Raw genomic sequence first — 15777 nt, forward strand, 5'->3', positions numbered from 1 at the left:
CCGGCTGCCTCCAGACACACACACCAAGAACCTTATTTACAGCCCTGACAGTCAGAGCACTCACTCTGCTAACCAAGAGGGAATGGGCAGAGTCGACTCACCCAAAACTGACTCTGGCAATCGAGGAAGAATCCAGGGCTGTCGGGGAAGGGAGCTGAGCCAACACTGAAACGCAAGGTTTCCCCCAGATTCTGGGTCCAGCTGGCACAAATACTCTCTATCACCCCAAAACCACCAGCAGGCGAAGCTGGTCCCAACTGGCAGCGAGTAAATCAAAAATGGACCATCCTTCCACCTTTTGGGGGCCCTGTAACGGAAAAACTCCTGGATCTTACCACTACCCAGGTGTTCCTTAGCAAAGACAGGAGTCCTAGCTACCTGCCCAGAGGAAGCGGGAAGAGCCACATGCCACTTACCCAGCAGGTCCCTTAGCTGACCTAGTGGGGAAAGGCCATGAGCAGGAAAGTCAAACAGAGCAGCAAGGGGTCAGGGTGGGGGAAGAAGAGGAGAGCGTCTGAGCACAGGCTGCTCCTCAGCCCCCTCGAGCCGCTCCTCCAGCCCTGCTCTAATGCACCCTGACATGCCTCTGAAGACAGAGAGCTGTTTGCAGTCAGCACCGTGATTTGTTAGTAATTATTTCCATGGTGTCACATTGCTGTCACTCTGTTAACAAAGAGACAGGCTGCCTCGGGCTGCCTGCAAGAAAGAATCGCAGAGAAAAAGGCCTGTCAGGCTCCCGGGATTCTCTGGGCTGGCTGGCTTTCTTCCCCAAACCAACATCCTTGCAGGCTTTGGAAGAAACAGTTTTACAGAACTATCAAGTCTGAGGCGTGTCACCCATTAGCCAGGGACACTGAGAATTTACCCCACCCGCTCACAGGCGCCCTTCCCAAAGGGCGACAGAACTAAGCCCCCAGAGCCCACAGGTCATTCAGGCACGGGCCACTATGCCAGCTGCAGCCTTGAGTTCCCTGGCCTTCACCTTCCAAGACCCCTGTTTCCTGACCCTTCCTCCTCACTGGGGTGTTCACAGCCTCTCATGTGCTCTTAGGAGCCTGAGGATAGAAACCTATTTCAGAAGCAGCCGCCCCACTGGCACGGATGGTGGTTAGGGAGTATACGATGGCAGGGCATCTTCCCTCTTTGAATCTGCCAATCACCGTTCAAGACCAAAGCTGCTCAGGTACCAACACCTCTGTAGCCCCCAGGTGCCTGAGCACCTGCGAGGAGATCCTCTCTGAGCTGCCTGGATCGGGACAGAATCCGCACTAGGAGAGCTGGTGGTTTGCTTTAGCACAAAGTAATGTCTCCATTACCCTGGCTGGGAATTAGAGGACAGATTGGCAAGCGCTGACAAAACAGAGGTCACTCACCTTACAGGCATGGAAAGTTGGAGATTAATTCTCTCCTCTCACAGAGGGAATCAGACTCCTGGATAGTGGAAGAAAGCACCAATCTTGAAAAACCCTTTCATTGCCAGGCAGCAGCAGCAGAGAAGGGAGACGAAAGCCCACAAAAGCCCTGGAGAGGCCCTGTCAAGGTGGCAAGGGCCACTGCCACCAAGCTCCTACAAAATCCCAGGAGACAGAGGAGCCTAGGCAAGACTAAGATTCTTCTGGTATCAGGGTCCAAAAGACAGGGGGCAGGGCTGGCTGCATGCACTGAAATGTAAACCCCATGAAGACAGGATATTTTGGAAGTTTTATCTCTTTGTTCACTGCTAAATCCTCAATACCTGGAACAGTGTAAAACATATAACGGGCATTCAATAAACATCTGCTGAAAGAATAAATAAAATGGGTCACTAGGGCTCAAAGGCCACTTCCACAGGCCTGGGGTCAGTCTCTCTCTATCACAGGGGTTTAGAAAAGAGGGAGGCCAGTGCAGATTCCACAAGAGACAGGGAAGACCACATGTCTGAAGGACTGGAATTAGGTTTTAAAGGATGAGGGAAATTAGGACAAGCTGATAGGTCTAGGGAGATGCTCGTATCAGATTGAACATTCACATACTTATTCGACAAACATAAACTGAAAGACTAAAGAAGGTATGTAGTCCAACAGAAAGGGAACAGATAAACTGCAGTACAGTAATACAATGGAATCCTACCCAGCAATAAAAAGGCTGAACTACCGATACATACAACTACACGGATGAATCTCTCACATGCTATGTTGAGCAAAGGAAGTCCGACTCAAAAGAGTACATCTCGTTTGATTCCATTTATACGAAAGTCAGTAAGAGGCAAATGATCCAAAAGTAACAGAAGTCAGAGTAGTGGTTACCTGGCAGAAGGAGGGCATTACTGACTGGGAAAGGGCACAAGGGAACTTTCTGGGATGACGGAAAAGGTTCTTCGTCTTGATCTGGGTGGTGACTACACAGGTGTATACTTGTATAACAATACAGTGAGCTGTCCATTTCTCGTTTGTATACTGTATGCACCCTACTGTACCTATTTCATACCTCCATTTCTAAAAAGGTAAATTTTTTTTAAAGAAGCTGGGTCTCAAGAGTCACACAAAGAATGTTAAAAAAAAAAAACACAAAAATATCTCACCCAAAGGAAAATATTTTCCAGCATCAACAGTGGCTCTTTCTCCCTGGAGTTCAGGACACAAACCCTCCAGAGGAAAGAGAAGCCCAAATGGCCAAGGCCTGGGAAGGTCCAAAAATGTTCAAAACACAAAGCAGTGCAGCCCGAGTCTTAGGTGGAGGACATCATGAGCTGGCAGGAGGCCGCGTGCGGCCTCTACTCCAGACCACATGAGCTCCAGGGAAGCAGAGCTGGCGCCCCTGGTCAAGCCGTGCCCTGCTGGTTCTGAGGCTCTCTGAAGCAGCCTGTCAGATTCTCCCATGCAGCGTAGAACCAGACTTCCAGACACTGCCCAGAAGAGCCACAAACATAAAACCAATCTGTCTTCCTGACAAGCAAGGCGGAGACTGGCTGAGCTACCCCAACTCTGGGCGATGGTCAAGGTCCGAGTGCCTACAGCCCCTCCTGCCAGCAAGGAAGAGGCAGTAAGAGCCTCATGGATGGTCAAGGGGCACTCCACCTGTCAGACCGGGGACCAGAAACCAGGTGGCAACACTCACCTCAGGACCAATTAAGCAGTAAAGAGCCATCTAGTCAGCAGCTCCTCAGCAGGCCAAAGCAGGAGGCTGCCACCACCATAAACATCTCAACGCCTGGTCAGTCACTACATAAACATCTCCATCTTTTATCAGGGTTTTAACTGAGCAAAACTTCCATTCCAGGGATTCCTATAATCACTAAAGCGCTTTAGACCCTCTGACACCTTCCAGGGGGTGAGGAGATGAGGCTGCCACTGGGGCCCCACCCTTCAGCCTAGAAATGCCCAGAAAGTGGAACACCAGAGGCTCTGTCTGCCTGTGACGGGCCGTGCTCGCAGACCCGACGACAGGACTTCTCTCTCCCCGAGTGCCCCTGCAGGCCCAAGGTCCTTCCAGGGCACACCAGCTTCCCTGGACTCAGGCTTTGAAGGAAGGCCTCAGGCTGCACCACCCACTGACCTGCAGCTCCAGGACCACATGCAGAAGAGCGGGAAGGGAGCGCAGACCGGGAGCCGGGAGCCAGGAGCCTGCTCGGGCTCCAAAGAAGCCTGCTCCTGCCCTGAGGCCTGCCCAAAGGAAATGGATAATCCCCAGCCAAGCCTGCCATCAGGCGCCCCTTTCCTGCCAGGTCCAGGCCCCAGGACAGGTGCAGGAGGGGGCCCTCCTGCATCTGCGAGGAGGCTGGCCCCAGAGGCCGTGAGCCCTCAGGTGGAGGCGGGGCACCCCTCGCTCCTCCGCGCCCAGGAACTCGGGGCCCAAGGAGCTGTCAGGCTAACGAGGCTACCCCACCACCGCTCCATCTGAGCGTGGCAGGCTGCGCCGCACCACTGGCTTCAGGTGGCTCTCCTTTAATTAATGGCATCCCAGGCTCTGCAGGGAGCTTCACCCCACAATGAATGGCCCTCTCTCATTAGAGGCAGGCCTGCCATGATGTATTCAGGGCGAGGGCCAGGACTCATTTCCCTGTCTGTGGGTTGGGGATGGGAGGGAGGGGAGAGGCAGCAGGGAGAGATTTATATCGAGTGACTTGGATTAGCTGCAGCTGAAACATGACCCCATCAACGCAAGCTGCCTTCTTGGGGCTAACCCCATGTACCTCTGCTGACGAGAGGGCTCTAGGGAAGCCGAAGGGAGGGCAGAAGGTCTGGTTCTCGTTCTCTCTGGGCTTAGGCTGCAGCTCAAAGGCCCAGAATTCCTATACAACCTCCAGAACCCTCTCCCCACCCCGTCCGCACACACTTTGTGTGCACTGGGAGCCTACCCTGACTCTGAGCTGATCTCGTCCACTGAGAACCTCTTCATGGCCAGGAAGCTGACCCATTGGCCTCACAGCTATGGGACCGAGGCCCTGAGCATGGCAGTCGGCTGTTTCTCCTGCTTTCTGTAGGAAATACCCTCACTCCCTACCTCAGAGGAGGACTCCACAACATGGTAAGGCCCCGTGCCTGCTGCTGTGTGGGCAGGATGCCACGGGACATCTCAGACCTCAGGCTACCCAGCGCTAGGTAAAAGGCAGGCATCAGTCTGACATGGAAACATGCTGGCAGCCATCACCTCACCGTGGTGATCCATTAGGCTGAACCCTACATCCAGGGTGGGGAGATCCTGTGCAATATGACTCTCCTTCCCTCCCCCTGGCGCCACTTCACAGGGATCATCAGACTGTGCAGGGTGGTCTGGGGTCTTCAAGGCAAAAAGGAAAGTGCGGCCTTCAGTGGTCCACGTTTCCAATGTACTTCTCACAGACCTGGAAAGAAGGCCACCCTGCACTCCGCTAGCCACACAAGTGGTTTTAGGCCACGGAGCTGGGTAGGTTCAGGCTGGCAGCAAACAGCACACAGGCCTACAAACTCCCCCTGCAAATCCCACTAAGCTTGATGTTCAGTTTTGCTTGTGCTTGGGAGAAGAATCCTACTCAGAGCCTGCCCTCTTTCCATCCTCAGCCCTCTTAGAACGCCAATTCACTAAGAGAGCTGGAGGGTGGGCCCTCACCTGCTGCTGCCAGCTAGTCAGAAGGTTGCTTTGAAGGCCTGCTGTGTCCCAAGGAGGCCAGGGAAGAATGCTTATCATCTGTACACACCGGCTCCATGTCACCCACACTCCTCCCAGTCCTCGTGGTGGAGCATTCATGTACCCTTCCCTCCCTACTCAGAAAGAGATGTAGCTCAGTTCTGCTTTGCTAAGCCCTATTTGGCAATGTGTCTAAACACATGCAAACTTAATTAGTTCAGGAGGGGAGCCCAAGCGCTTGCAGTGACAGATAAAAGTATCAGGAAATGAGACAAGTCAGGACTGCCAGGGAGTTCTTACTCAAGCCCCTTCCCCCAGCAGGCTGCTAATCAAAGGTGATACAGCTCAGTGCTGAGACCAACTGGCAAACCCATGGACAAGAGACACGTTTTCATGAGCTTAAAGACACGACGAGATGCCCCACGTGCTTCCAAACATACTACAGGATAGAGGTGTCCAAAGTGATATTGGCAGTGGTTTCCTTAAAACAGATCTGAGGATTCATTCATCTGTAGCTCAGCAAAGAGGCTCTCAGACAGCCCCAAGTCATGCCCCACCACACCTCCTGGCCAACCACGTCCCCATAGCAAAATGATCGTAACAGTCCAGACCTCCGCCAACACCAGACCAGGTACCAGAAGCCGAGGGTGTCAGAGAACATCCCGAGGCTCTGCCACTCAGTTGCGAACAAAGGAGATGAGGGAGGGCGTTCCCACCAACCACAAAGCCATGGGCCATGAAGGAAGATAGAAGCAGATGGTCAGATGGCAGAGCGGTCAAACGCATGGCTTCTAGAATTCAAATCCCTGCCACAAATTGGTTGTGTGCCCTCGACAAATTACTTACCTCTCTGGGCCCCAGTTTCCTCATTTGTTACAGAAAAAAGTTACAAAAATAATTTTTTTCATTGGATTGTAGTAAGGGTTAAATGAGATTAATGTATAAATAGCACAGCAGGACTCCTGGGATGTAGTAAGTGCTCAATAAGTGCTGGCTATCTTTATTACCTGATGTAACTTTTCCAGAGCAGTCCCAGCCCTCAGTCTTGGGGGCACAAATGTCTCAGAGAAAGCCCTTCACACTGCGCCTAGGACCAAACTCCTCCTCCCTCGCCCAGGCCCCCCTACGCCATCTCACCCAGTACCCACCGTGGAGGGCCCAACACCCAGTGCTGGCAGGGGCAACCCAGGAGCTTCTTGGCACTAGCAGAATGGTCCTCTAACCCCTCACACTCAGGCTGGTGCAGGAGGGCCCGAGGTTTCCTCTTCCATTCCATTCTCCCTGAACCTACCCACTATGACCCTCTGCCATTCTTCCTGAGCAGGGTATTCCACAGGCCCACTCCATAACTTAGTTGTCATTTATTCAACACACATTTATTGAACAACTACTACATGTCAAGCATTGTCCTAGGGTTGTAATGGTGCCCCACAATCTAGGGAAAGAGACAGACAAGTTGAGGCAGCTACAGCACACTTTCACGTATCAATAAGCACATGTGCTCCAAGAACACACAGGAAGGCACCTGGAGAAAGACGTTAGGAGGGATCCTTAGGAATTGGCCGGTTAGAGCATCTGGCTGGGGTGGGGACTGAATACACAGACAGCATCAAGAGATGAGGCTAGAGAAATAAACAAGAGCCTTGAAAGCTCCAATAAACAGTGTGACTTTGCCTGGAGGGCAAGGGGAAGCCTTGAAGGCTGCTAAGCGGGTGTGATGTAATCTGCTACAATCAGGAGAAAGGAACAGAAGAAGCAAGACAGTCAGAGAGACCAGTGAGAAAGAAGACTTTCATAGGAATCCAAGAAGAATATGGTGACCTGAACTAGGGCAGTGGTAGTGGGTTTGGAAAGAAGGCAAAGACTCTGAGAAACCTCTGGGACAAAGGATCAATAGGATTTGGCAATTAATTTGTTATGGCTAAAGGGAGGAACCAAGGGTGATTCTCAGGTTTCTGACAGAACTACTGAGTAGATGGTACCAGTCAGTCATTATTTAAGAGAATGCTGGAGGACAAGGTGTTGGGAGAAAAGTAACACCTGAGCTCTGAGGGGTCTGTGTATATCTAGGTAAGAGAAAGAACAGGAGCTGGATATGAAGGCTTGGAGTTCAGATGGCAGATGAAGCCGATTCCTTTTCTCCAGTGGGATCACTGCTGCCATGTCAGTTCCCACTTCTCAGATGGAGGAAAAGATGAGAAGACAGCATACAGAGAATAACTGAAGCTGGGGAATAGATTAGATCACCCTGGTAAGTGTGAGTGTGTCGGATAAAAAGAAAAGACAGCTAGGAGAGAGGTCGAAGAAATACCAATATTTAAGAAACACCAAATTTAAGAAAAAAGGAAAGAAGAATCTGCCAAAAGGACTGTGAAGGAAAAGTCAGAGAAACAGGAGACATAAGTAGAAATGAAGAGTGCTTCAAGAAGGATGAAGTGGTCAGCTCTGCTGAATGATGCCAAGAGGGCCCAGACTGACCCCCATCAAGCATGTCACCGGCTCAGCATTTCAGCCTTCATCTACATGCCCCACGAGACAGTCCCTGCCCCACAATGCTCCCCAGGCGGGTGCTTCCACCGCCATGGGACTTCACCCCAAGTGACAGCAGTCTCTGCTCTTCCACAGTCTTGGCTGCATGACCCTCAGTAGTCCCCATTGAGTGCATGCCCCCAAATCAAGCAGTGAGTAGGGTAATATGAGCAAGTGTCTTTTTTTTTTTCAATCAGAGACATCATGTTTGTTTGTACTTGAAACAACAAGAAGGGAGACCTATGTAGTCTGGAAAGGGTTCAGTCATCTGAAAAAAAAAAAAAGAGTGTGAATTCAGGTGTGACTTTTACACAGATGCTTCCACCTGCCTCCTGATTGGTCTTCATCATGAATAAAGAACAAAATAACACAAAAAACTTCATGTCAGAGTACTGAAGTAATTGGAATAGATCTCATTTCCTTTGGCTGGACAGCATAGTATTAAGTGCTTTCCCCCAACTGGCACTCTTATAAATTATCATTCTTTTTTCAGAAAGCTTTCTACCCAGGTGGCTGAGTTTTTTGTTGCAAAATTAGTTCAGATGGTCTCACACAAAATAATGTTAAATGTTGAGCAAGTATCTCTTGATCGCCAGACTTTCACCAACAGAGGGGTGTGGTATGCACACCTCACGAGGAAAGCAAGGAAAACACTCAAGTCAAATGCCAGCCCCGCATTCACACAGTCGACCTCCAATGGCAGGAAAACTCGCTATTCCAAAGCTGCGGGGGAGGGGGAGGGGGAACCCTCTCAGCAGACCCTGAGCAGACCCCTGGGCCCTGCTTCCCCACAGCGGTGTCTGATGATCCTGCCCCTCTCTTCCAAAGGGCCTCTTCCCAGACGGCACCGAGGACCAGGTCCACCCTCATATCAGCTCTTCCTTGTCCCCCACTCCCAGCCCACACCCCCGTCCTCCTGATCTCAGACCCACAGGTCACTGGAAAAGCCTTTGGTCTAGCTTCTCAGCTACCTGTGCTATTCAGCTGGTAAACACAGGTCTCCAAGCTACAGGTGAAAAGCTGAGTTCCTCAAGGGCAGCACCTGTGCCGGTGTCACTCCTCACTCCGCATCCGCCCTATCCTCCCACCATGCCGAAGGTGGAAGCCCTTTACAGAGACAACACAGAGAGCCTGGGTAAGTGGAAAAGAGAGAAAATTGGTGAAAGAACACTAAACTCTACAAGGAGCTTCAAGAAATACCAGGTAAGGCAAAGGAAAGGTAGGTCAGGTAGGAAAGGCAAGCTGACCAAGAGCCAAAACCACGAGTGTCGTTTCTTAAACAGGTTTAGAAGGAAAATTAAATCTGCACCCCCTAAATTAAAACCCACCATAGCAGGATCTGTGATGACAGCATCAAAGCCCATGTAAACCTGAGTGTCAACCCATTCAGACTGACCAAAGATGGACACAAAATGATTTTGTCAGGATGGGAGCAGATTTCTTTTCTCCAGTGGGATTTCCGCTGCCACTTCAGTCCCCATTTCTCAGTGCCTCACTAATCAGGCCCTTTCCAACAAAAGTGGTGTGAAGTTGGTTGGAGGGAGAGGGGGGCTCAGAGAGAGAGGAAGGACAGCAATGAGAGGGAACCATGGCTCTGAGAGACTAGAGTGGGAAATGAAAATATTTGCCAAGTTCCTTAGACTTAGTTAAATCTGAAAATGGATGTCAAAATAAGAAGTGAGCCACATACTAACAAGTTGTGGGTGTCAGTTTAACACCACCCTTGTCAGGCTCATCAGCAGGCTTTACCAGGCGTGTGAGAAGGTGATGGTTCCGACGACAGCCATCTGACGAGAGGCTCCAGGAACATGGAAAAGCTGTGCGCTGTCACGCAGCACTACTTAGATTTCCTCTCTGGCTGTTTTTATTTTGTTACACATTTAATTAAGAGCCTTCCCAGCAGTTATGTGGGGTCCTGCTTCTAAAGGGCAGACACAGAGCTCTCCTCCCCCAGCCACCCGCCACCTGCCACCTCTCTGCTCATTGGCTTTCACAGCTTCGCTGGTCTTCCCAAGCCAGACCCAAACCAGCCACCAAAGTCCGCCGGAATCATCTCTTTTGGAAGCTATGTGGCCTTAAGAATTCAATTCTGCCTACCTCTGAGTCTGCCAATTTGAGCCTCGGTTTTTAATTGTGCTTTGTTTTTTTCATCTATAAAAGGGAGACACCACCTCCTACCCGAGAAGGCAGTTAGGAGGACTGAGTGAAATATAGTATGTGCTCATTAACATCTGATTTCCTTTTATGTGTGATTTGATTCCCCAACCCTATCCCTCTTCTTGATTACACCAGTTCTCGTGAAGATGCAAAGCAGCCTCCTGAGTCACCAAAATCTGTCCAGGGTCTACCGTGCCAAGGCCTGAACTGGTGCTGCAGGCCAGCGCAGGCCAGACCCAAGGAAGACAGCATCTCCTCTCCTTCTCATGCAGAAACCAACCAGACGGTCCCCAACATCACGCACAGGAAAGCTTTCATATACACATATAAGTACACACCACTCACAGCTATCACAGAAGATGCTGAAACTGGGTGTTTGGGACATGAACACACCAAAGAGAGAAAGCCACTGGGAGAGTGGGAGTCTCAGAAGGCTACCTGGAGAAACTGGGCCTCTGGTCTGGGCCACAAGAGCCCCAGAACTCTGGGTGTCAGCCTGAATCCCGCCCCACCCCAGATAGCTTCTCCTGTGCTGGAGCTCCTCGTAGGCCCCTTCCCACTTCGAGCGCTCAAAGCTGCCCAGGATGCCGTAACAGAGCAACAGCCTTCCTCCTCCTCACCTTCTCCGCGGAACCCTCCCCGGACTCAGCTCTGCCTCCAGGCCCAGCCACTGTAATTTCCCTGACAACGAGCGACAACGGGAGCTTCGGAGCGTGTGGTGTGCAGTCAGTGTGCACACGACCTAGGGGCTGAGGGAGACAGGTGCACAGGCGCTTATGTGATCCAGGCCTGCCCTTCCTCCCGCCTCACCTAGAGGGTTGGGTCCAAGAGCAGGCTGGACAGCCACCTGTGTGCAGAACTTCACCTCAATGCCCAGCATCCAAAAGGCATAAAAAGGATCTTGGTGAGAAAGTAATGCCTGAATTTGTAGGAAATGTCACTCTAGAGCCACGACTCCCCACCCCGGCCAATACCCTACCCTATGTTCAAAAGCTCACACACACACACACACACACACACACACACACACAGAATGCTTGCTGCCACCTTCAGTCACAAAGAACACAGAGGTATCGATTCTATCAATCCTCAGCAAACAGTGCCCCACCACCTCCACCCCGCTTTAGTTCCCTGGGGGCTCTCTGAAGCCAGGTATCCAGGAGGATAGCCAAGAGGCAGAAGTGTCAACCCAGCAAAGGAACCAGTTCTGTCTTCCATAACTGGGACAGGATCAGGAGACAAAGGAGAAAAAGCAGTGACGACAAAGGAGGAAAGAGGAGGCTGGCAACCTGGGCAGCTTCCTAGAAGCATCCCTCTCTCATTCCCACACTGGGCTCTCCGTGGGACCGTCAGGGCCTCGTATCCCAGATAAGAGCCTAGCCTAGTATAATGGTTAAGAGAATGGACCCTGGAGCCAGGTTGCCTGGGTCTGAATTCTGGCTCTGTGTGTTCTTGGGCAAGTTACTTAACCTCTCTGTGCCTTAAGGTCTTCATCTATAAAATAAGAATAACAAGAATCCCTAGGGTTAGTAAATGAGTTACTATTTCCAAAGCATTTGGAACAGTAAATACTATGTATTTGGTTTAGAAAAAAATTTAAGACCCTCTTTTACCTCCTTCTTTTCAGGGCAGTAACATGTAGCTCCACAACAGGAAGGGCTGCCCTGGCAAAAGCAAGAAGGCAACAGCAGTACTAGTAGGGTACTTGGCTTGTCCACTCCTGGTTCTAGAGGCAGAAGGCAGGGGTCCCAGCCCTCATCTTGCCCTACTGACCCCAAAATCCAGGGACTCCCTGACCCAGGTGCCCTGAGGCTTGGACATTTGAGCCTGAGAAAAGCAAAACCCGGTCCCGCAGATTCCAAGCCCTGCCAGCAAAGGAGTCCTGCTCATACTCACATGACTTTTAAGTCCCAGTCTCCACAGGTGACAAAAATTGACTTGACGTTTGGATCTAAGAGGCCTTCCTTCGCCATCCACTCATCGACCCTCTGAAAAGTACACAACAAGAACAGATGAGATTTTCCTTTTTTTTTTCCCTGAGTCTGTGAAGAGCCACACAGTGAAACGCAGATAAGCTGCTTGTAATCAGAGCAGGAGAAAACTGTAATCTTATCCCTCCACTCTGGGCTCTCAGTCTTGGCTCAGAACTTTGGAGGCCCTTGCAGGACAATCCCTGCAGGCAGATCCCACAGCCCAAGTGGTGGGGGGCAGGGAGCCCCTCCACTCCCCCAGTGCCTGGCAGCCCACCCTGGACAGGATAAGGACAGATCCCAGGAGGTCAGTCCACATACCTCTGGTCCTCAGACAAAGGCACAGCCTAGCACAGACACAGGCTGTCCTGGGCCACGAGAACAGGCTGGGAGGAGGCCCCACGCAGGGAACTCCAATCCACACGTTCATTCGCTCGTTTCTTCATTCCACCCTCCCACCAAATGTCTACTAACCAAATTTATTAATTTGGTTATTCCCCAAATGAAGGTGAAGTTAATTTTCACCATGAGTCTAGCAGAAGAGGCTCCTCTGCCGGGCTGCAGGCCCACCTTGACAACTGGGATAGCACTGCCTGCTCCAGTCGCTAGAAGCTCATAAACTGGCCCCAGACTTTGTATTTCTCCTCTCCTGGTTGGGGATTCGAATTCAGCGGAATCTTTTGAAGGCTGAGCTCAATTCCTAGACAGGGAAAGAAACTACTCCGAAACACACTTTAAGTCTTTCTTCCCCTTCATCCCTTTGATCCATTTTATTATTTGCCTCACACTGGAAGTACAAATACTAAAATCAGTATATACCGAGAAAATTATCATAAAGAATTCATGAAGCATTGCCTGTTTTTCAGAAGATCCCAGGCATGGGGCAAGCGTGCAGCAGATTACACTGTTGCTCCACTCACACAGGAGGATTATTTTTAAAGGCTATATTGCGTAGTCGTTAGAAACGTGGGACTGAAAGTCAGACACATCTGGGTTCTAACCTTGGCTCTTCCATATCCTGGCTGTGTCACTGATGGGAAGTCATTTAAAAGTCATATAACCCCTCTGAACTTCAGTTTCCGTCATCTATAAAACGAGGTAGGATGACTAACCTTACAGGGTTGTTTTGAGAATTATATGTGATAATGTATTAAGTGCCTACCTAAAAATAGACAGTAGGCTGGGAAGGGGAGAAAGACAGATCATCTTAATACAGTATAATAGAGGCAGCAATGCAGAAGTACCCAGGATGCCATCAGACCAAGAGGAGGCAGAGGCTAGCCTTAACTTTTACAGGGAAAGGAGTCAGAAAGGCTTCATAAAAATGACTGAACTAAGGGCTTGATGACAAAACTAAGAGTTTGCTTGACAGCATGGAACGCAGGAAAGGACACTCCAGGCAGAGGCAGAGGCTTAGGCACAGACATTTTGTATCTGATTCGCAATTGTCTGTTTAATGTCTGCCTTCCCCACCAGACTATCAGCATCACAAAGGGAGGGACTCTTAGCTGTCTCATTCACCGTCTTAATCCCTAACCCAGCACAGTGTCTTCTTGATTAAAATGTGAGTAAGAAATAATGTGACTGGAGTCCGCTGTGATTGAAAGGAAGGGCAGGAACTGAGGCTGGGGGACTAGGTTAGGCCAGACTGTGAAGGGCCTTGGGTGCCCAGCAGGTAATGGAGAGCCCATGGTAATCCTGGGCTCCCTGGAACCGCAGAGATTCTGGAGGCCTGGCCCATGCTGAAGCAGTGCTGGAACAGGGCCCAGGATCCCATCTAGGTCCACGGCTACAGCAGCCCTAGCTCCTGGGGCATCAGGGCCGCTCCTCAGTACCGGACTCTGCAGACCCTCTTCACAGTCTGCACACCAGAGAATCCTCCTCAGCCCGAGGGTCTCCCCAGCAGCTAAATTCTGGACCTGCCACTGCTGAATGGTTTGTCTCCCCAGTCACTCTAGCCCAAACCCTTGCACGACACACACACACACATGCACGCACACATGCATCCCTTCCCCAGGGTCACCTAAAGAAAATAAGGCAGACTTTACATAAGAAAAGAGGTAAGGCAAACCTGGAGGTCCCTAAGTCAGCTAATCTCGCTCCAGTTCACTGGCCTTAAATCCCCAAGGTAAGTGCCCCACCTGCTAGGGGGCTCCCCCACGCCCCAATTCCTGCACAGTGGTCCTGGAAAAGAGAGCAGGACAGGACAGGACAGGACTGTCAGGAGGCAATGCCCAGCAAGACCAGGGCTTCACCATGAGAAGCACTTACTGCCTCTTGGAAGCTTAGGGCCGAGGCCATTCACTCATGCAGCAGATATTTAGTGAGCAGCTTCTGCTACGAGCCTGTCCAGGAAAGTGATGCTTTTGGAATCAGGCCTGTCCTTTTCCTTCCCTTCCTGTTTGAATGGATAAAGGGTTGGAGGGACCACCAAGACAAGCCCCAATCAGCCAGCCCTCCTGGCTATTGAAGGTCTAGAGGAATGCAGACTGAGCCCTGCTTAGAACAAATGTGTCAGGCAAACATCTAACTGGCCATCTGCTCAGGGCCTTGCTTAGGACAAGAACTAGCTCTTCAGCTCTATAACCAACTCAGGGCTAATGGGAAAGAGTAGAGCCCGGTCTGGTCTCCTTGTCCTGCCGGAGACTTCCTATCTAGGCCAATGCCAGGAATCTCCCCCTCTTCACCCCCAAAGTACGCTGAAACAGCAGAAAGTAGCTTCCTGGGTGAGACTCAGAATCCTCTGAGCATCCTGCTCCAGAGCTGGCCTGGGGTTGGCAGGAGGAAGCTTTCTGAAGAACAATCTCTCCCTCAACCAGCGCCACTATGGAGAAAACTCCATGACCTCAACAGCCCTGGTTTGGTGCTGGCCCAGAACAAGCATCTTCCTCCCGGGATCCCAGCCAGAGACACTCCAGGGAAAAGCTGTCTGCCTCCCTGGCCTCGCTCTGGGATGCTGGCTGGGAGATAGGGAAGGAAGGGTCCCCTCTTTCTCCTTGAGTCTGGGCTTGGAGGGAGCAGTCCAGGCTGAGGACCCCCCTTAGTCATAGGGGTGAATCTCCCCACCCAAAAAAGAGGGTCAGTGGGGCTGGGAGACACCTCAGAGCCCATCTTCTCCCAACCCCACAAGAGCCTGACCAGCCACAGAGCCTGGGCCTGCACGCTCCCTGGGACAGGGTGCACGCTCCCTGGGACAGGGTGCACACTCGGCCACTGGGTGAGCCTAGACCTCTCTCTCTGGCCCTAGTTCCATCCTGAGGAGCCCCAGGAAATTCAGTCTGCATTTCTCTCTCCCATGGGACAGGCCTCTAGGCTCAAGAAAGAGATCTTCCTCCCTCTCCACCACCCTGCTCCCTCCAGGTGGACCTCCGACGCAGATGCGCTCTGCTATCCTCCAGACACTCTGCTCTCTCCTGTGATAGGGGCTGAGCTTTGGGTTTATTGCTCTTAAAGATAAATAAAGCACCTAAGGAGATCCACAGGCTTTTCCTCTTCTCTCCTCCTGCTAGAGAAGGGAGTGGGAGGGGGACCTTTCTCCCTCTCTGAAAACCCAGGCCCGCGGGGGTGGGAGACGAGCGGAGGCCAAGCACCGCTGCCTGTCTCCCTCAGGCTGGAGCACAAGCGGCAGCATCTTAACCTTTTCCAGCTCCCGGAGGAGAACATCCCAGAAGTGTGGTCTCTGCCAAGGGTTCTAAAGCCTTTAATTTGATCTTCCTCACATAGGCAATTGTTGTAATTATTCTGATTAGGAATCATTACCCAGCGCAGCCTCTGCACCCCTGACAGGCACGATGCATCCAGCGGCAAGCTGCAGTGGGGCAGGCGGGCCGGCCGCACCTCCTGGAGGAGCTGACAGCAAACAAAAGCCATCGATGGGGAGTTCTGCGTGAGTTAATGAAGTGCTCACATGCCACAGGAAGCCAACACTAAAGCTAAACAAAAACACCTCCAGTCCCCGGGGCCAGCCCGCAGTGCTGCAGCTTGGCTCCCCTACTCCCAGCCGCCCAGCGCGGGCTGCCCAAGCCGCCGGAGCCGC

General features: G+C 51.5%; 1 protein-coding gene across 8 annotated transcripts in view; it reads right to left on the reverse strand.

Annotated features, from left to right (window-relative positions):
• ERI3 (ERI1 exoribonuclease family member 3) overlaps window positions 1-15777 on the reverse strand; it is a 128301-nt gene that overhangs the window by 72827 nt on the left and 39697 nt on the right. For 5 of the 8 annotated variants that reach the window (XM_068539745.1, XM_068539742.1, XM_068539743.1 and 2 more), the window contains 2 exons: window positions 15501-15590; window positions 11668-11759 (listed from right to left, as the gene is read on the reverse strand). In XM_068539745.1, coding sequence (XP_068395846.1) covers window positions 11668-11759; window positions 15501-15590 — 182 coding nt within the window. The remainder of the gene's footprint in view (window positions 1-11667; window positions 11760-15500; window positions 15591-15777) is intronic. The other 3 variants (XM_068539746.1, XM_068539744.1, XM_068539741.1) reach the window with 1 other exon arrangement.

Source organism: Eschrichtius robustus, chromosome 3 (genome assembly GCF_028021215.1).
Source record: "Eschrichtius robustus isolate mEscRob2 chromosome 3, mEscRob2.pri, whole genome shotgun sequence".
Taxonomy (NCBI): domain Eukaryota; kingdom Metazoa; phylum Chordata; class Mammalia; order Artiodactyla; family Eschrichtiidae; genus Eschrichtius; species Eschrichtius robustus.